A 19,799-nucleotide genomic window follows, 5' to 3' on the forward strand; every position below is an offset into this window, starting at 1 on the left:
GCAATTGCTGTATTGATGGCTCTGCTATGAATAGGGCCGTGGTTCAGAGGCTCTGCAGAGCCCCAGTCTGAGAGCTGTGCCACTATGAGGCCTCTTGCCTCCAACTTGAACACCTGGACCAGCCTGAGGATGCAGAAAAATTCAGCAATTTCAAATATTTGTTTCTGAGAAGAACATATTTTTAAAGGGTTTTATGATGCTGAAAAAGTTAGTCTTCTGATGGAAGCAAGTAGATCAAATTCTCTTGGGCATAAGCAGAAAAAGTAAAATGTCCTGACTTTGTATATCCCAGTGTTGTAGGTATGCTCCCACTCCTAAAGCAAAACGATTTTTATAAATGACCACAACAAAAACGTTGTCATCAGAAAACATTGTTGTCCTATGGCCACAGGTCTCAAATAGTGCCAGTGGTCCAGCACTGGAATCCTGGTACTCCTTTTGCAAAGTGTTTATTTAATTCAGTCATGTGAACTTTACTAGCAGAAATTATGACTAAATTATAGCATATTACATATTTGCAGTGAACTTTCAACCACAAACACATGTCTATAAAATGTGCAGTCTACTGAACCGTAATCAACTATTCCCAACTATTTCTATCAATAGCCGAACACTGAAAGTTTTGAAAAATTAGTATAGAAATATAGAATTCAGAATTTAAGATATATATTTACTAACATTTTTTTCACCTGTGGTTTGAGAAAAGCTGACTGTTCTTCAGCTTTAGCTGGACCTTGGTCAAGTTCAGGGTACCTGTGTTCCATAAACATAAAAGTCTGAGAACACTCACCTGCAGGCTTTTAAAGTGTTTATGTCTATTACAAAGAGAAGGTAGAGGAAATTCACAATTTTGAGCACACTGTACATCTTTTTTCTTACAGAAGCATATTTCCCATCTTAGAGAAGAGATTGCACAGGGAAGTTGATCAGTCACAAAGGCACAGTTTTTGATGAATTAAAATAGCATTCATTTCTGAGTGTTTAATATGACTTGGGAACCCATGTTTTTGTGGTATTTTCTTCTTGCTGGTCTAGGAACAGATGCTTTTATACCAGACTTGGACTGTCTTAACGTACAGCTATTTATAAACATATTTTTTTCTGGTCAGGGAGCAGATGAATGTACCAAAGAAAATGTTGTGTTAACTCCCTTTTCCTGGTAGAAGAGGGCAATCCTGTTACGATTTTTAAAGGCTAGTTAATCCAAAGATAAGCTATATGTTACAAAATCCATTGATTTTTATTTAACTGAATGAGAAGTTAGGGCTAATTGACATTCGCTAGGCACATACAACCACAGATGGGGAGCTGACTTAACAAATGGCTCTGGACATTTCTGGAAGCACTCTACTGGGTATCTGTGATGTACATAGTGGCACACGGCGTGGGAAGTCTGCCCTTCCACGACCACAGGACCTGGCAGGTGGAGGCACATCCAGGACAGTGAGAGATGACAACACAGCTGCGTGACAGGGTAGTATGACATAAGGGCCCCAGGTATGGATTCATGGGAGGTCAGAGTCTGGAGGGTGATGGTCACAGGTCACTGTGGTGCCCCTGCAGTGGGGACGGGGGAACACCCTTAGATCCATCAGGAGGCTCAACCCTGGCTCTGGCCTCTGCTGTGCTCTGTTGCTGATGAGCTTTGCTGCTGCAGGAGCAGTGCTGTGTTTTCCTCCTCTCTGAGTACCTCGTGCTGTCTGGTTGTTTAATTCTTCAGGACCCGCCAGTTCGTGGACTATGGGAATGGATGACTCGCCTAATGTCACGGATGATGCTGCTGATGAGATCATGGACCGCATCGTCAAGTCAGCCACCCAAGTGCCCAGTCAGCGAGTGGTGCCGCGGGAGAGGAAGCGCTCCCGGGCCAACCGGAAGTCTCGTAAGTGCCTTGGAGTTAGGATGTGGGACTCTGCCTGCAGGGACCAGCCCCCCGGTTCTGTATGACCCAGGAAGGGCAGGGACTCAGAGGTGGGCTCTGGTGAATTGTCAGTGGTGCCCGGAGGGCCCACCTGTGCCCATCGACAAAAGATTTCGTGCTGGACAGTCAGCATTGGCCACTGGGGAGGAGGGGTGCTGCAGTCACCTGTCCAGTGTATTTGCTATTTCTGGTCAGGCCTCCCCCAATTCACACTTTGTCCCCAGGAAGGTGTGAAAGGCTCTTAGATGACTCTGGTGTGCAGGGGTGGGCACAGTGGGGCCCGTTGCCAAGTACTGCCCTGGATGCTTTGCTGAGGCCATATTATTGCCCCTCACCCAGCATCAGGGGCTACTTTCTGGGCTGGAGACTATTCCCCCAGGGGTTCACTGCTGCCCATGAACATGCTGAAGGTGAAACCAGGGGTGGCAAGTGATTTTTGGTCCTTAGGATGCTTAAAATAGTTCATGTTAGCCTAGGTTGACCAGTTGTTTTTTTTTCCTACCAAACAGAGGATTCAACTAAATCAAAGTGATTTATTTGCCCCTGTAGTCTCAGCCTGTTACCTGCCCCTACCTGCCGAATGACAGGTGTGGAGTTGCCTCTGTGGGCACCATGCTGACTCTCACAGGGATGGCTCACTGTAGAGAAGCAGGGTTCTCTGAACCTTTGATATCTGCCTCCATGGCCATGGCCCTAGTGTGTTTCAGAAGAGAGCTCAGCCCCCAAACTTTGGCCTGGTGCTGGTTACTCAAGGTCAATCCCTAGGACAGGGACTTATGATGTTTTGTAAAAAGGAAGTCTGGCTGCCTCCTCATTTCCTGGCTCCCAAAAGTGAAAGGAGGGAGAGTGACTGTGAGGAGGCAGGAGTTCAGTAAGAACTCAAACTCAGAGCCCCCCACGCGGTGCCACCTTTGAGATTCATACAGGAGGTGACTGAGTTTTGGGCTGCATACTTCGGACCCCTTGGTTCTGTTTGACCCGTTGACATGCTTGTTTCCAGGGTAAAGAACACTAAACCAAATTGCTGCAGACTCCTGGACACTGCTCCTTTTATATCATTGGCTTTAGATTCTGACAGGAATTTTTCCCCAGAAAAGAAAGTATCACTTGACACCTCCACCAGGGAGAAGCAGAGCTTCTCAAACCACGGAACTTGGGGGCTGGGGGATGTGATTCTCATTCAGTGAGATGGGTGCCTGAGAGTCTGTTTTCACCACACTCCTAGGTGAGATCCATCCTGCTGGTACACACTTTGAGTAACTTCTTGAACTGTGGCTCTCAACCATGGCTGCACATTAGAACTTTCTGCAGAGCTTTAAAAATTCCAGGTGTCTGGGCTGTACCCAAGCTGACCACCTGAGAACCTCTGCGGTTGGGCCCTGCCCAGGCCCCTCGGGTGATTAGTGGCCTTAGGAGAAGGACTCTTGCTCCACTCTGTGCACCCCCTGCCACATTCCCTGTTTTTTAAATGGAAAACTATCATTCAGGGGCACTGGCTTTTTACATCTTCAGGAATATGTTTGTGGGCTCCAACATCAATATCTAAGACCTTTACATTTATTTTTTCCAACATTTCACTATTTCCTGGTGCTGCTGTGAATTCTTTGCCATTCTCTTGGTGCGCCCATGTAAGAACTTGGCTAGGGACTTGCTATTTAAAGTTGTTCCTCAGACAGTATGGGCACCTCTTGGAGGCTGGTTAGAAATGCATATTCATGGGGACCTCTCCAGGGCAACTGATTCAGAATCTGCATTTAACAAGATCCCCAGGGGACCCCATGCACGATAACGTGGAGGGGGTCAATGGGGTATGAGGCCAGGACTGGAATTGCAGGGTGCCCAGGTGTGCACATCCTGGGGGGCAAATTATCTCCAAAGGGGTGAGGCTGACTCACACTCTCTCCACACTGCATGCTCCAGGCCAGGCCAGCACTTGCCTTTTTGCCTATCTGAAGCATGTGAAATAGTATTCCTTATGGTTTTAACTTACTTTTCCCTGCTAGTGTACTAGGAAGGTCTAGCCTCTTGTGATTTGCATCTCTTCTTTTGTGTATGGCTTGTCCATACCATTTGCCTGTTTTTCTCTTGCTCTTTTTCATGAACAGAAATCGCTTTCTTAAATAGTTTTTTAAATGAAACTTATGAGAGGCTTTGTGAGGTGTCTTAAGTAGATTATCTTCAGTACTTGCCCTTTATTGCCCTCCTCTTATTTACTTCAATAAACCAGTAACCAAATGGCAGAAATTTTGCACCAGTTAACTCCTGGGCTTCCTGCAGTGGGCAACCTTAGTGCAAGAGTCTCCACTGGGAGGAGCTGGGAAAAGCATGTGGGGAATCAGACCATGGGAGAGGAGTTGAGAAAGGATGCCAGGTCAGGGAGTGCCCTCCAGAAGGTGGGCAGGGTTGGGTCAGGGACCTCAGAAAAGGAGATTGCCTGAGAGGGGCCTGGCCCAGGGTATGTACTCCTCCTATAGGTTACATGTCTGTGTTGGCAAAGAGAGTTGGCCCTGCCCTCTGGTCTACAGAGAACCAGATTCTTAGAGAGACACATAATGTCACTGGGAACAATAACACAGTCATAATTAGTTTTCCTCTTCAATCTGGCCAGAGAGATATTTTGCCTGCTTTTGTGGTTGACATAAAATAATTTCCTGTGGTGTCGTTTCCATTCCAATCTTATGCAAAACAGCCCTATATTCTTTTTATTTAGCCCAACACATTTTGTCCTGTGATGCAGTTACTACAACAAATACAGCACTGAATGTATGTAAATGTTTATCTGTAGCAGGTTTAATTAATTAGTAATGGCACCATCCACAGAAATTTAAGATGGGGGAAGTTACTTTGATTTCTGTTATAAAGGGATGTAAACTCTAGCTTTTCATAAGAAGTTAAAGGAATGAGAAAAAACCAATTTGCAAAATCGATGTGAAGTGTCAGGCTGGGGCCTCACCCTGAAACAATGCTGCGTTTGGTTTGATTGTTTAATGGTGGCCATGTGGCAAGTGGATAAATGAATAACCAGCATATTTGGGCTATACCTCATTTGGCTAAAGACAAGAATAGTCCAGCTATTGTAGGAAACCAAACAGAATCCAGCTCATAACCTAGAAATTTATGACCTGCAAGCCCCTCAAGAATCCTCTGAGATACTTAAACATCTGCTTTCATGTTTGATGCTGGTGGCTAGGCCTACATCCGCCAAATGTCCTGCTTAAAGCCTGAAATATGCAGCCAGTTGGGACTCACCAAGGGCACCATAATGGATTCACAGGTTCCCAGGCTCTGCCCCTTCTGTTGTTTTCCCAGCTGGTGCCATCGGGGGTCTCATTAAGTAAAATGTTTCGAATTGTCCAGTTGATTTCTAGCCTGTGAAATGTCAACACAATGCACCTCATATGCTTCCCCAGATTCTAGCCACGGCTTTCGAATCGGCTGGCGGAGATGGCCGAGGAGAGCATTCTCCAAGGTCTTGGTTTTCTTCTTATTTTGGTTTCTCTTTTCATCATACTGGGGCAAGTCCTTTGTCCCGGGGCTACTTGTTCTCTTAGGCCTCCCGGATGTTGGTCTTCCCTAGAAAACCCTGAAGCTGACGGGCATCTGAGATCTCCTTCCCACTGTGATTCTGCAGGATGGGCCTGGGGCCTGGGGACGAAAAGGGCCCCTTGTGTTATTTTCTGTGGGACCCAAGTTTGGAAGAGGGTCTCTGCCCAGCTGGCTGTCTGCATGTAGCCATTACCCTGGACTATCACAGAGCAGAGTGGGGATTAGGGACTCATAGTTGGCCTTTTCCTCTTTCCTGCTGAGAGAGGCTGAATGCCCCCTCTCCTGTTGAGTTTCTCTTCAAGGGGAGTCTGGGCCCCACCTGTGACGTGACCGTGGAGTTTTGGGCTCAGGGCTATATTTCTTTAAAAATGCAATCACTTCGATGTGACCTACAAATCATCTAACAGTGTCTTAGGAACATAAGGTTGGTCACCCTTACAAGAAAAGTTTCTCAATGGGAAGGGCCAGAAGTCTGATTCTAGGGGCTGCTAGGAAAGGAACACTGAACTCGTGACTTGACTTCATGCTCTCACTCTCACCCCATCTCTTATGAGGCTTCAACATTCCTCTTGAAGGCCATGTGACATATTCACGTTGATTCGATATAACTAAAATCTTATTTTACAGAATATTGAGGGGTGTTGCCATGCTATCTGTTAAGTAGGATTCCGTGGAGAAGGAGAATGAATGAATCTGAAAAAAAATATTGGATCTGTTTTAGGGAAAATGGGAGATATGCCTCACAAAATATTAGATTGAGCCCTGGAACTGATCAGCACTCAGCTTAGTTTAGTTGTCTCTAATTTTCCAAAGTGGTATTTGAAAATGTCCAGGAATTTTCCCACTAATCCCATTAAGAAAAATTTCGCTGCATGTTATTTACATAGTTCTTCCCTACTTAACGATTTTATATTCTTTTATAGGGACAATGGAATGGGCCAGAAACTTTAAAACGGATGCTCTTAGAATACAGTAAAATAAGATGTTAGTGGAAAGGACCAAAGTTTCTCAATCAAATTTTTGTCTTCTCAACATCCTTACTATTTGCTCAGCCCCTAATTATTCTTCGAGCTCATTAAAACTGGACTGATTCCTCCTCTAAAGACAGCTAAGGGCAGCCACCCATGTGTACAGGACACATGACAGGAAGATAAATAGAATAAGTCCAAGAGAGAATCAAAATCTCTTCCCTAAACCCAGGTGGAGAGTCACTGCATTTTAGAGGGCCAACGTGAGGGTTTGTGCCTCTGGGGAGAAGCGCCACCCCCATCAGCGCCCACTCCAGGCTTCGGGAGTAGAGTGACCAGAGGGGATGGAGCTGACAGCGGCTCTAGGATTCACTGGGGCTGACTTTAAACCAATGGTGGGTGTCAAGCCCTTTTCACTAGAAAAGGAAGATGGGGAAGTGAGGAAGGCATTTGCGGCCTGGCTCTGCATTGGGAAGGTCTTGGAGGCAGAGCTGGATGGACACAGGAAAGGGCCTGTGAAGGGGTTTGACGGCGGTGTGCTGGGAGGCATAATTAGAGTCTGTGGACTGGGGAGAGAAATGAGGCCCAAATCAGAGCAGGTGCTATCAGAACAGACTCCAAATCACCTGGAGGCAGGTCCTAAACAAGGGTGTACGGGCCTCGTACCCAAGCCCAAGGGGGTGGAAGCAGCCCCCTGCTCTAGAGCAGGGTCAGGCTGGTAGCCAGGACTCTGATGTGGAAAGAAGCTTAGGTAGAAGCCTTGGGGTTAGAGAGGTGGTGCAGGAAGAGCTTGGAAGGGTCTCACTGCCCTGAATGGCTCTCTGGTTGTTGTATTTTCGGACAAATCTCCTTCCAAATTGGAAGCTAGCACTTTGAAAAAGGAGGCTGGCTGTGTGTCCTCCACTGTGTCTGTCTGTGTGCCAGGCACCCTTTTGCCCCAGAGTGGAAGTTCAAGAGGAGGGAGGATCAGTAAACAAGAGGAATCTGAGAATTTGTCTTTCCTGCGTAAGAGCAAAGTAGAGGGTTCTAGGAAGGGTGCTTTGGAAAGTGCCAAGCACCTTACTGGCAGGAGGTTACAGTAGTTCATTGCCTTTGCTGCCAAGTTCAGATGGAATCCAGTTCCGTGCTTGGGAATTTGCACAGTCATACAACCGATGAGGGCGGTCGTGCCAGCCTCCCGGGACGGTTGTGAGGGTTAAGCGGGGCACCTATGACGGGTTCTCAGCACCCTCCTTCCCGTCACACTGCTGTCCAAGGGTCCCAAACATGGTAGGAATATGAAGCTGCCTGCAAGCGTTTAGGAGCTGCCAGGGAAGTCACCCACGAGCCTGTGCACAGAAACCACACCTGCCCCCTTATCACTTTGCTACCATCACCCACCTGGCTCCTTGTCCTCCACTGGCCACCTCACTTGGCCTGCTGTAATTTGTAGACCAGACCCATCTTCCCCTCTCTTTTTACCCCCGGGACACTGGTGCCATGGCTTGGCCCTGTGCACGGAAGCCTGGATTGTTAACATTGTATGTGTCTAGTATTGTTGTGACATCCCAGTAAGCACTAAAGAGCTAGACTTCATCTGGAAAGGCGAAAGGCAGTTCTGTCCCGCCCAGGACTTGCAATAATGCTGAGAACTCTGAGCTCAGAAAGCAATGGAGAGAACTGTTTCATTTCTTTCTGCCCAGGCCAGATTCCGTCCTCTCCCCGTCCTCCCCAACAACGTGACTCATAAGAAGCAGTCTGCTTTTGCATTCCAACTGATTGCTTTCTGTTCAGTGCTTACCTAGGAACCAAAGAGATTATTGAGGAGCACTGGATGTGAACGTAGCCACAGATGTAGGAGGGAAGTGGGGTAGGGGCACTGCGCAGCCAAGACTGTGGCCAGACCAGTGGCTGTAGAAAGCGCCTGATACCATAAGTATTGCTGAGAGCCATCTCAGCATGAGTGAACTTAGTTCCGGGTGAGGCAGAACTCGGAGACTTCAGCCCTATCACCACAAAGGCCGTTGCCTTCATGAGGGGCCCCCTTTCCCCGCATCTCACTCAGATGGCAGTGTTCTAAGTCAGGGATCTGAATCTCCTGGGGAGGTTAGAATGCACTGTCGGGGCCTCTCCCAGAGACCTTGGTTCTTTGCTCCCAGGCTGAGTCTAAGAAGTCGAGTTTAAATCAACCAGGTCTGGGAACCTTGGCTTCCTGTCATTGTTATTCCACGTTTTATTTTTTTAGCTTTTGATTTTGAAAGAATTTTAGACTTAACAAAAAAGTTACAAAAACAGCACAGAGAGTTGCCTTACATCCTTCACCCAGCTTCCTGTCATGTTAACACCCTGCACACCGTAGGACAATGCATCAAAAAATTAACTCAGCTGCAGGCTTGACTCAGATTTCAGCATTTTCCCCCTAATGCCCTCTTTCTGTTCCATGATCCCAACCAGGGTCCCACGTTGCATTATCGTCATGTCTCCTTAGTCTCCTCTGATCTGTGGAGGACGTTTCATGACCTTGACACTTTTGAAAAGTACCAGTCAGTTAGTTATTTTGTAGAATGCTGTCAATTTGGGAAACCTCTTCTTTTAATGGATAGGATTTTATGACGCAGGGTGGAAGTAAGAAAAATAACCCAAATGGTTAAATAGTTGACGTTGACCGAAAAAACAAAAAAACCCAAACCCATGAAAATCCCACAGAACATCTAACATCGAATCACTAAGAATGATACACCTTAAAATGATTCCCAGTATTTAAGTCCAAAGAGGCAGGACTGGACCTGCCATTTTTCTCCAGTCGCAAACAGGTCCCTCCAGGAACAAGGGCTGCACAAATGGACAGCAGCATTTGAATACCAGCGGGGCCAGTTACCTCCCAACCCCAAGAAACAAACATGTAAGATAGCTTCAAGTTCTGATATGAGCCCCTGTCATCCTAGACACAGCGCTCTTAGTATACTCGATAGAACAATTTTTAGGATCTTAGGGATTACAAACAAAACAAAACAAAACACACACACACCACTTACTTCCAAATTGCTTGACATTATGCGCAAAAAATGAAGAAAAAAAAAATCTGTCAGTGATCCAAAGGTGAAAGAGCACACATGTGGATTTCCGTCACATGGAAGTAAAACTCGGTCCATTTGCCATCAACATGAAAGACTGTCAGAACTTGTGCTGCCAGGCGCGTCAGGGCACAGTTGTTTCCAGGGTGGGCTCTGATTCAAACGTCCTGGCCCAAATCCTTCTCTTCCCCTTACTGTGTACGTAGGGGCCGGAGACTCGATCTCTCTGTGCCGCTGCTGCTCGTTCCCTGGGGGGACGATTACAGTCCCCACCTCATAGGGTTGCCGCAAATATGGGGTCAAATGATCCATGGCAGTGCTCAGGAAATGGCAGCCACCACTGCCATTATTCTCAGATTCACATCAGCAAAGAATTGCCTGGGAGCACTTTGTAGGATCAAAACAGTTTTTTCAATTCAAGGGAGGGGGGGAAAGAAAGAGAAAACGAACTTATGGTTTTTCCGTGAGCCCCAGACCCCCCCCTGTGCTGCATGTTGACAGCAGAGGCACCTCTGCGTCAGACCCCGCTGCTGACATCATGAGAGCTGTCCCAAGCGCCTGGGGCATCGAGTGGCGGCTGGTGCCAGCAAAGTGACCCATGCCGTCTATGGAAGGAGTGTGAGGCAGACAGGGATAAACATTTCCAGGGCCTGTTCTCTGTTAAGCAGCTGCGGGGAGGGGAGGCTGTCACATGTGACAGGCTGGCAAGCAGCTCTGCTGCAGCCAGGGCATTCAAGTGGGAGGCAGGAAGGGGGAGCAGTGGAGAGGGGCCCGGACATTATCTTATCAGATGTCAGCCAGCCCTCCCCCCCTGCACCCCTCCCCCCCTGCACCCCTCCCCCCCTGCACCCCTCCCCCGCTGCCCGCCAGCATTTGAGAAGTGCTAGTTGAGAATGCCCTATTTGATGGAAGGCTTGTTTCTGTTGTGCAAGTTCCATATCCTGCCAGCTCCTGTGTGTTGGTCCTCTCATTCTCATATGTCCTCAGCCCTTTTTTGCTTTCTGGAAACTTTCTGCGTGACAGCCAACTCCTGTGCGGACAGGGTCTGCTGCCCTGCGCCCTTCCCCTCACTCCGTGTTCCTGTCAGCTCCCGGCCTGCTTGGTGGGACACTTGGCTCAAGGTGGAGGCTCACGTAGCGTCTGTTGAATGAATGAATTAACTGACGAGCAGGTAGATGGAGAGACAGACACTGTAAGAGGCCCTTTCCATGCAGGACTCGAATCAGGGTACAAAGCTGATTTCAACTGATTACCTTCATTTCACACCTTCTTTCAAGAGTCTTTAACAAAGGAAGGGTTCAAATTCTTAAGGTCCTTTTCAGGGCTAGTGTATTTCTGGGAGAATTTATCTGAATTGTCATGAAGGCCCACAGAAAGTAGGACTCCATAAATGGGGCCGATTTTTCTATGAATACCTGCCTTTCAGGGACACATCTGGCAAGCAAAGGGACCTTCGCTTATACTGGCTTTTCCCCACAACAGAGAAAAGCCCAGGCTGGAGGGGGCAGGAGGGTCCGCAGGGGTCTCGTGCATCAAAGCTGTGAGTAGACCGTGAGGCTCAGGGCAGCAAGGCTGGTGCAGCACCATTAAGCTTTGTTCTGTTCTCTGAGCTGGTCCCTGATAGGCTGGCCCGATGCCCATATCTATTAGCAGATTATTGCCTGTTCCGTAAGGTGCCAGGGTCCTTACTCAAGTATTTACATGGACTGAACCCTATAGTTCTAGGGCTGAAGCAAACATGTGAACAGAACCGTTAGAGGCATCTTCCAATGCCACCAGTTCGTGGAGTCTTCTGTGGTCATTCGGCCAAGTGTGTATACCTGAAGGCACAAAGCTGTGGTTCCTAGCCCATGCCACCTCCTGCTGCTAAGGAAACGTAAGATGCCCTCCTAGTGCAGCATGGACTTATTCAGGCAGAATTTTGTATCTTGGATAAGAGGTCTCAGCAGTCCTTGTCAAGAATGAGAAATAGTTCATCTTGTTTTCTGGCTTTAAAATTATTATCTTTCTTTAACAAACACTTGAAGGAGTGTTTAAAGAACATAAAGGGTATTACAAACTAGTATTTTTATTGCTGCCCCGTAGAACGAATTCCATTACTCAGTTAAATGCAATCTGCCTCCAGCCAAGGCTCTGGAGCCAAACATTTTGTCTGGATGAGTTAAATACTCAGTCTGGAGCCCAAGGGGTCCGGGGTTGCGGGAGGGTTAGCCAGTGTAGGGGCAGCCGTGGACGGTTGGCTCTAGGGCCCTGAGCTGGGCTTGAAAATACAGAAGCGTGCGGTGGCATGATCTGAGGGTCCCCCTCACCACAGAGCTTTGTGCGTCTATAAACCCATGCTTAATGTCTGTGAATCTTCCCAAAGTGTGTCCATTCTTTTAGTTAAAGTGCTGAGCGCACAACAGGTTCTCCATGAAGTATTTGTTGACTGATGGACTGATGGACTGATGGACTGGGTGTTGGCCCCTGTTCAGAGTGCTGATTCCTGGGAGAGAAGAAAGTACTTATTAGTAGATATTAGCCGCTGTTTGTTCTACCAGAGGCCTAGCTCTTTCAGATTCTTTGTCCATGGGCTAAGTGGGCTTTTGCCCAGGGGAGGCATCGATTTGGGTGTTGCTGCAGACACACAAGGTGGGACCCTCACCTCTGGGGAGGCCTCAGAGGACACAGGCCCCCTTGTCATAGAGGGGGCGTAGGGAATTAGGTCTGGCAAGGAAGGTGGGAAAACACTAAGGATGAGCTTTACTTTCTCCACATTCTGATCAAGGGCCTTCCTTCCCTGAGGATCTCAGGGACTCCAGCTGACTGAGGATTTACGGTAGATGGTAGATCTGTAACACATCTCTTCTGAAAATAGAATACCCAAAACAATGTATGACTTCCATACAGAGTAGGCCAAATACAATTTATCAACTAAGGAAAATGTAATTAGGAACCTTTCAAATGAAAGGACCAGTCTTGGAAGGGGCAGCTGCCTCATCATGCAGCCTTATTCAGCCTTTATTTTGACATCGAAATTGATCAACACTAAACAATGGAAAACCCATAATGTCAGGCTAAACATAAGCCAATTCTAAGTCAGTTAAATATGAGTGTGCCTCCAGCTGCCAGTTGTAAACCTCAGGGCGGGGAGGTCACTGGTCCTTCTTGAGCCTTGTGTGTTTCACAGAGAACATCCATCAAATCCACTCAGAAGTTTGGCAGTTTGCTCCTTGGCATCCAGTCTACAAGGAGTCACTGGTTATTCTCTGTAGAGGCCCTTTAATGAGTTGAGACTAAGACCCTGATGCTCGTGGAGAACTCATCCTGACAGCTACCCCTTGCGCCGGGTTCCGTTAATGCCTTGCTGTGGGGCCTCTACAGAGGTATGTCCCTGCAGATTTGCGGGATTATTTTACCTAATTTGCATCACTGGAGTCTGCATTTTCCTACGCTCAGTAATTCCTTTTCCAGCTCTGATCCGCTCCTTATGCTGGGAAAGGCTGAGCTCTCAACATGCCACCTGCATTTTGTAGTTTGCACCATTTCTCAGGCACCTCATGACGGTGGGCCTCTCCTCCCCCACTCCCCTCTTACGAGGTCCCCTATCTGCCTGACTTTCCAGGTCAGTGCTTGTGTCATCTTCAGGTCAGTCCCTGGCAGCCCCTAGATTTTCCCTGCCCCGGCGGCCAGCCAGCCAGGGCACTTCAGCAGGAGTAGGACGGGGCCAAGTGTCCGTGAGCGCTGTGAGTCCTCTGGGAGTCCTCGGGGGAAGGAGGCCTGTGGCCTGACTGCCACGTGCCTGGCTGCTAACACTGCCTTCTCTTCTCGTCCCTTCGCCTCTGGTCTGCCGGCGCCACTGCAGTGCGGAGGACCCTGAAGAGTGGCTTGACTCCGGAAGAAGCCAGGGCCCTGGGCCTGGTGGGCACCTCAGAGCTGCAGCTGTGACCCCCTGGTGCCCTAAGGTGGATGCCCATGCAGAGTGCAAGCTCCTGCTGGAAGGAACCCCTCCGGTGGGAGGTGAGGAGGCTCTGACACCCAAAGGTTCTGAAAGGGGTGCCCATGCCTAGGTGTCACCGAGTGACTTGCGTAGCCCGCTGTGCACTGACATGGATCTTGGAGTCCCCTTCACAGACTTTCTTCATCATGTCAGCTGTGTTTCTCTTGTTTCCTTGACACCTGGCTTAGTAGTTCCAAAGCGTGACACCTTTTCTGTGCAAGGAACAGCCCTTTTAAGGAGCAAATCACTTCTGTCACAGTTACTATGGTCATGAGGCAGTTTGATTAGGTTCACAGACTGGGTCTCTCCATAACACCAAAATATCCAGATGTAAACTCCAAAATTGTACACAAAAGAAAGCACAGATTGTTTACCAGTTGTGGATTTTAGATGTACTAAATGTTTATACAAATTCAGAAATGTACACCATGTTTCAAATACTAAATAAATAGAGTTTAATGCCATGACCAGAAATTTTCATTCTCCTGGTGCAGGACTTTAAACAGCTCCATAGGCTTGCCTCCTTCTGAATCAGCAAAACCTTTTCTCGGGTTCATCAGAAGGACCCTGGCTCGGAATGGCCTCCAGGCCCTTTGGGTTTCCTTTTTTTTTTGTTAATTGAGAGAGAAGCACTGACATGTGCTCTTTGTAACTCCAGATTAATTAGACATCAATCTTTGTGGCAGTACAAGTTAGCAATAACCTCACGTGTATCGCCTCACCCCTGTGCTTTGTTTTTGCTCCTTTGTGATGTAGAAACAAAAATTAGAGTAGCATTTTAAAAATCTGAACTATTCTGCAACTTATTCACTTGCTTGTTATGTAAAAATTCATTTTCTCAAAAAAATTTACTAAGTCACCAAAACAAAATGAAAATTTGAAGCTTCGCCAGCAGAGAACTTCAGAAGTGTTGTCCTTGGCACTCAAGTGCAGGTCATCAGCAGCTCAGGTGTCCAGAGGGGAAGGCGCTGTGAGGAGCTCTCAGCAACTGCAGAGCCACGCTGAGGGGCCTGATGCCAAGCCCTCCACAGAGACCCTCAGCCCAGGGTCACATGGCTCCCTGTGAAGAAACTCTGCCTCTGAAAATAGGGAAGGGTCAACAATTGCAGCAGGTATTCAATGGGGGTGGTGCCAAAAGATCATCAGGTCACCAATTCTATCTGTGCCTTCTTTTTTAAAATGAATTAATTAATTAATTAATTTTTTGGCTGCATTGGGTCTTCGTTGCTGCACGCGGGCTTTCTCTAGTTGCAGCGAGTGGGGGCTACTATTTGTTGCGGTGCGCGGGCTTTAGGAATGCGGACTTCAGTTGTTGTGGCACTCAGGCTCAGTAGTTGTGGCTCATGGGCTGTAGAGCGCGGGCTCAGTAGTTGTGGCGCACGGGCTTAGTTGCTCTGTGGCATGTGGGATCTTCCTGGACCAGGGCTCAAACCCGTGTGCCCTGCATTGGCAGGCAGATTCTTAACCACTGTGCCACCAGGGAAGTCTCCTGTGCCTCACTTTCAAAACCTCTGTGACTGTGCATTCCTGAATCTGGGCAGATGTGATTTAGAGACAGGATGCAGTCCTGTAGTCTGAAGAGCTGAAGATAATATATTCACCCCACAGGCTTCTGTGACTGTTTCCCCCCCATCTTCTGCATCTGCACTATCGGGGAGACAGGGAGCTCTTTCAAGCGGGCATTTGTCAAATAATACATGATGCATGTGAGCCCCCCAGAGAGTCTGGAACCTACAAGAGTTAGGTCTGTATATTCCAGACAATTGAGTTTAATCACTTTATTGAAAAGGGTGCATAGGGTATCAATGTTTATTTCCTTATGGTTCTAAATAACGTATAATATTCCACATATGGTTTAGTGGTTTGTGAGAGCCTTGGCACTGAATATGAACATGGAATATCTGTATCACTGGGGATTGTGATGGGCAAACAGAAGGAAGACACATTTTTTTTTTTTTTTTCCACCATTTAGTGAACAAATACATTGATGCCCTTCTGGGGGCCCCTGGTGTTCTGCTGAGAGTTACTGCTGTAGAATAAAAGGTCACATTTGGAAGGAAGTGACTGAATAACTCTAATGTTAATTTTATTTTAGGGATTAAAAAATTCTCAGAGGGATTAAGCTAGGTCAACTAATTTCTTGGTTACAGCTAGGTAAAGAGGCTCTCTTTTTATTGGGAATTGGTTTAGTAGTTTTTAATGAATCTGAAGGATTTTTTTCTATTGCTCACTTCCTCTCTCCTTGTCGCCACTCATTCTGGCTGCCTCTATTAGTGTTTTTAATTCAAGGAGTTAAATTTCTCTAAAAGACTTTTGAGAAGCATTAAAGTGAATGATACTTCACACTTGTGAGATGCTGTTGCTAATTGTGCTGGTCATCACCATACATATTCTTGTGTCTATTTCTTAATCTGGGTTGAAATTACAAAACTGCTGGTAAAGTAAGGCAAATGCTTTAAAGATGCCTGGGTTTTGGTTTCTTTGGAGTCTTAAGGTTTTTTCTTTCTATTTAAAAAATAACTTACTGAGGGATTTGGGGATGGAGGGGAGGGTGCACAAAGATATACCATGCTTATGGATTGGAAGAATACTGCTAAAACAACTATACTACTCACGGCAATCTACAGATTCATTGCAATCCCTATCAAAATACCAATGGCATTTTTCACAGCAGTAAAACAAATAATTCTAAAATTTGTATGGAAACACAAAAGACACTGAATAGCCAAAACAATCATGAGAAAGAAGAACAAAGTTGGAGGTATCACACTCCCTGATTTCAAACTATACTGCAAAGCTACAATCATCAAAACAGTATGGTACTGGCACAAAAACAGACACATAGATCAATGGAACAGAAAAGAGAGCCCAGAAATGCCACACTTATATTGTCATAATTAATCTACAACAAAGGAGGCATGAATATACAATGGGGAAAATATAGCATTTTAAATTAATAGTGTTGGGAAAATTGGACAGCTACATGCAAAAGAATCAACCTGGACTACTCTCTCACACCATGCACAAAAATAAATTCAAAATGGATTAAAGACTTAAATGTAAGACCTGAAACCATAAAACTTCTAGAAGGAAACATAGGCAGTATGCTCTTTGACATTTTTTTTTTTTTCTTTTTTTTTGCTCAGGCAAGGGAAACAGAATAAACAAATGGGACTACATCAAACTAAAAAGCTTTTGCACAGGGAGAGAAACTATGAACAAAATGAAAAGGCCACCTACTGAGTGTGGGAAGACATTTGCAAACAATATACCTGATAAGGGGTTAATATCCAAAATATCCAAAGAACTCCTGCAACTCAACATAAAAAAAAAAAAACCTGATTAAAAAATGGGCAGAGGGGACCTCCAGGGTGGTCCAGTGGTTAGGACTCCATGCTTCCAATGCAGGGGGCGCAGGTTCTATCCCTGGTTGGGGAGCTAAGATCCCACAAGCTGCATGGCGTGGGCAAAAATAAATAAATAACAATTTTAAAAAATGGGCAGAGGACCTGAATAGACGTTTTTCCAAAGAAGACATACAGATGGTCAATAGGCACCTGAAAAGATGCTCAACATCACTAATCATCAGACAAGTGCAAATCAAAACTACAATGAGATATCATCTCATACCTGTCAGGATGACTATTATAAAAAAGACAACAAATAAGTGTTGGGGAGAATGTGGAGAAAAGGGAAACCTTTTTGCTGGGAATGTAAATTGATGTGGCCACTATGGAAAACAGTATATAGGGTCCTCAAAAAATTAGAAATAGAACTACCATATGATCTAGCAACTCCACTTCTGGGTATTTATCTGAAGAAAACAAAAACACTAATTAGAAAAGATATATGCACCCCTATGTTTATTGCAGCATTACTTATGATAGCCAAAAATATAGAAGCAACCTAAGTTCCCATTGATAGATGAATGAATAAAGAAGATGTGGTGTACATATATATATTCACACACACACAATGGAATGTTACTCAGCCATAAAAAAAGAATGAAATCTTGCCAATTGTGACAACATGGATGGACCTAGAGGGTATTACGCTAAGTGAAATAAGTTAGAGAATGACAAATACCGTATGATTTTACTTTAATGTGAAATCTATACATGAAAACAAATGAACAAACATAACAAAACAGAAACAGACTCATAGATACAGAGAACAAACAGGTGTTTGCCAGAGGGGAAGGAGTTGGGGGAAGGAGAGAAATAGGTGAGGGAAATTAAGAGGTACAAACTTCCAGTTATAAAATAAATGAGTCACAGGTATGAAATACACAGTGTGGGGAATATAGTCAATAATTACATAATGCTTTTGTGTGGTGACAGATGGTAACTAGACTTATGGTGATCATTTTGAAATGTATAGAAATATTGAATCACTATGTTGTACACTAGGGAATAACTAACATGGTGTTATAGGCCAATTATACTTCAAAACAAACTCTTAGAAAAAGAGATCAGATTTGTGGTTACCAGAGGCAGCAGGTGGGGGGAGGAGGAATTGGATGAAGGCAGTCAAAAGGTACAAACTTCCAGATAAGGTAAATAAGTACTAGGGATGTAATGTACATGATAAATATAATTAACACTGCTGTATATTGTATATGAAGTTGTTAAGAGAGTAAATCCTATGAATTCTTATCACAAGAAAAAAATACTTTTTTTCTGTTTCTTTAATTTTGCATCTATATGAGAGGATGGATGTTCACTAAACCTACTGTGTAATCATTTCATGTTGTATGTAAGTCAGATCATTAGGCTGTATACCTTAAACATATATAGGGCTATATGTCAATTATATCTAAATAAAACTGGAAGAAAATAAAGATATTCCACAGAGGATCGGCACAGCACATTAAAGATATGGCATTAAATCCACCACAAGGTAAGTAGGACACCTTCTGTTCCTCTGTGTCAGCGGCAGGCTTTCTTGGATTGCGATAGGTCACTGCAGTACTTGGACTATTCAGTTGGCCTAGCTAAGCAGAGGCCTTGGCTACTGCTCTTTCAGAAAATAAACCAGAAGGCTCATTTTCCTTCAGAGAGACCCCTTACCCTTTAGTAGCATCTGCCTAGAAATGCTTTTAACCCTGCACTGCTTTCTGGGAGGGGGTTCCACAGGGTGACAGCCAGATACTTCTGGGCACAGCAGTGGGCTAGGAAACAGAAGCAATCACCCCTTCCAAAAAACATTTGAATTGAGTACCCAAGGGAAAAATTATATTTTTGTAAACCCCAAGTTTCAAATAAGAATCTAAAATGTAGCTATACAGAAAGAGATGGATGCCTGGGGAAGCTTTTGTAGCTGTTCTATCCAGCCTCAGAAAAAAAGGTGTCCTTGATGGTATGCTGATTTAGGTCATTTTGACTGGAGCTCAGCACACAGCAGCTGGTGGCAGACCTGGCTACAGAATTAGAGGAATTCAATTTGATTGAATTCATCAGAGCCCTTCTTGGCTCAGAAGATTAGGCATAAGATTGGAAGTGACAAGGGAATAAAGGAGTCCATTCCCAGTGTAAACCATCCTCAGATATGCAGTCTCAATGGAAGAAAATGGGCTCTAATCTAGCAGCCCGTCAGTAGATGGTATAAAAAAATAACTTGTCTATCTATGGAAGAAGAACTTGTCCTGAAATCTGTAAAGGTTGTAGAAGTTTAAACAACTTCCTAAATCAACATCTGTAAATGGAAGTTCACCTTTGGGTTAAATTAAACTTTATAAGCTTGTGTTTGTAGAAGAATGTTGTAAGACTAATTTTTAAATTTGTCTTGTGCTTGATTGAATTTTTCCTATTATTGATATTATAATATTGAAGGTGATTTCCCATTTTTTTAAATGGCCAAAAACATGATGTGTGAGAATGGTAATTAAGGCCACAGCAGTCTGTGTTAGAATCACGTTTAAAGGAAAATAGTTTTTCTTATTAAGTTGTTCAATAAGCCTATATTCTAGAATCCCAACACTCTGTCTGGAACCTGTGTGGCCATGGTCTAGAGCCACCTATGGGAGCAGGTGTGCCTTAGGAACCACTAGAGATTTAAACAGAGATCCTCAAGTGCAATCTGTATCTCCATCTCTCCCAAGGGATGACCTCATTTAAAAAAAAAAGTTTAAAAGTATAAAGTTGGGCACTGGAGCCTTGGTAAAGGTAAGCTGTTCTTCCAGAGGTTTAATCTTGTCCTTAATAGTTGTCCCTCACTGTGCAGCTTTTGCTTGAGGGACGAGGTGTCTTCATTCGTCTTGAACTATGCTGAGGCCTGTTTGTGTCCCTGCTCTGGTTGCTCTCCGAGGTATTCTTTGCCACTCCTTATGCTGT

The 19,799-nt window shown here is 45.4% G+C and overlaps 2 protein-coding genes across 7 annotated transcripts in view; one reads left to right on the forward strand and one right to left on the reverse strand.

Annotated features, from left to right (window-relative positions):
* Positions 1 to 14,736, forward strand: part of FHOD3 (formin homology 2 domain containing 3) — a 491,850-nt gene extending 477,114 nt beyond the window's left edge. For 3 of the 5 annotated variants that reach the window (XM_068562563.1, XM_068562564.1, XM_068562565.1), the window contains 2 exons: positions 1,721 to 1,882; positions 13,333 to 14,734. In XM_068562563.1, coding sequence (XP_068418664.1) covers positions 1,721 to 1,882; positions 13,333 to 13,415 — 245 coding nt within the window. In that variant the 3' untranslated portion in view covers positions 13,416 to 14,734. Of the gene's footprint in view, positions 1 to 1,720; positions 1,883 to 13,332 lie in introns of all 5 variants that reach the window. The other 2 variants (XM_068562567.1, XM_068562566.1) reach the window with 2 other exon arrangements.
* Positions 11,663 to 19,799, reverse strand: part of TPGS2 (tubulin polyglutamylase complex subunit 2) — a 72,990-nt gene continuing 64,853 nt past the window's right edge. Inside the window, exon 5 of one of the 2 annotated variants that reach the window (XM_068562574.1) lies at positions 11,663 to 11,973. In XM_068562574.1, coding sequence (XP_068418675.1) covers positions 11,867 to 11,973 — 107 coding nt within the window. In that variant the 3' untranslated portion in view covers positions 11,663 to 11,866. Of the gene's footprint in view, positions 11,974 to 19,746; positions 19,796 to 19,799 lie in introns of those variants that run through there. The other variant, XM_068562575.1, reaches the window with a different exon arrangement.

The sequence above is a fragment of the Eschrichtius robustus genome, chromosome 14 (genome assembly GCF_028021215.1).
Source record: "Eschrichtius robustus isolate mEscRob2 chromosome 14, mEscRob2.pri, whole genome shotgun sequence".
Taxonomy (NCBI): domain Eukaryota; kingdom Metazoa; phylum Chordata; class Mammalia; order Artiodactyla; family Eschrichtiidae; genus Eschrichtius; species Eschrichtius robustus.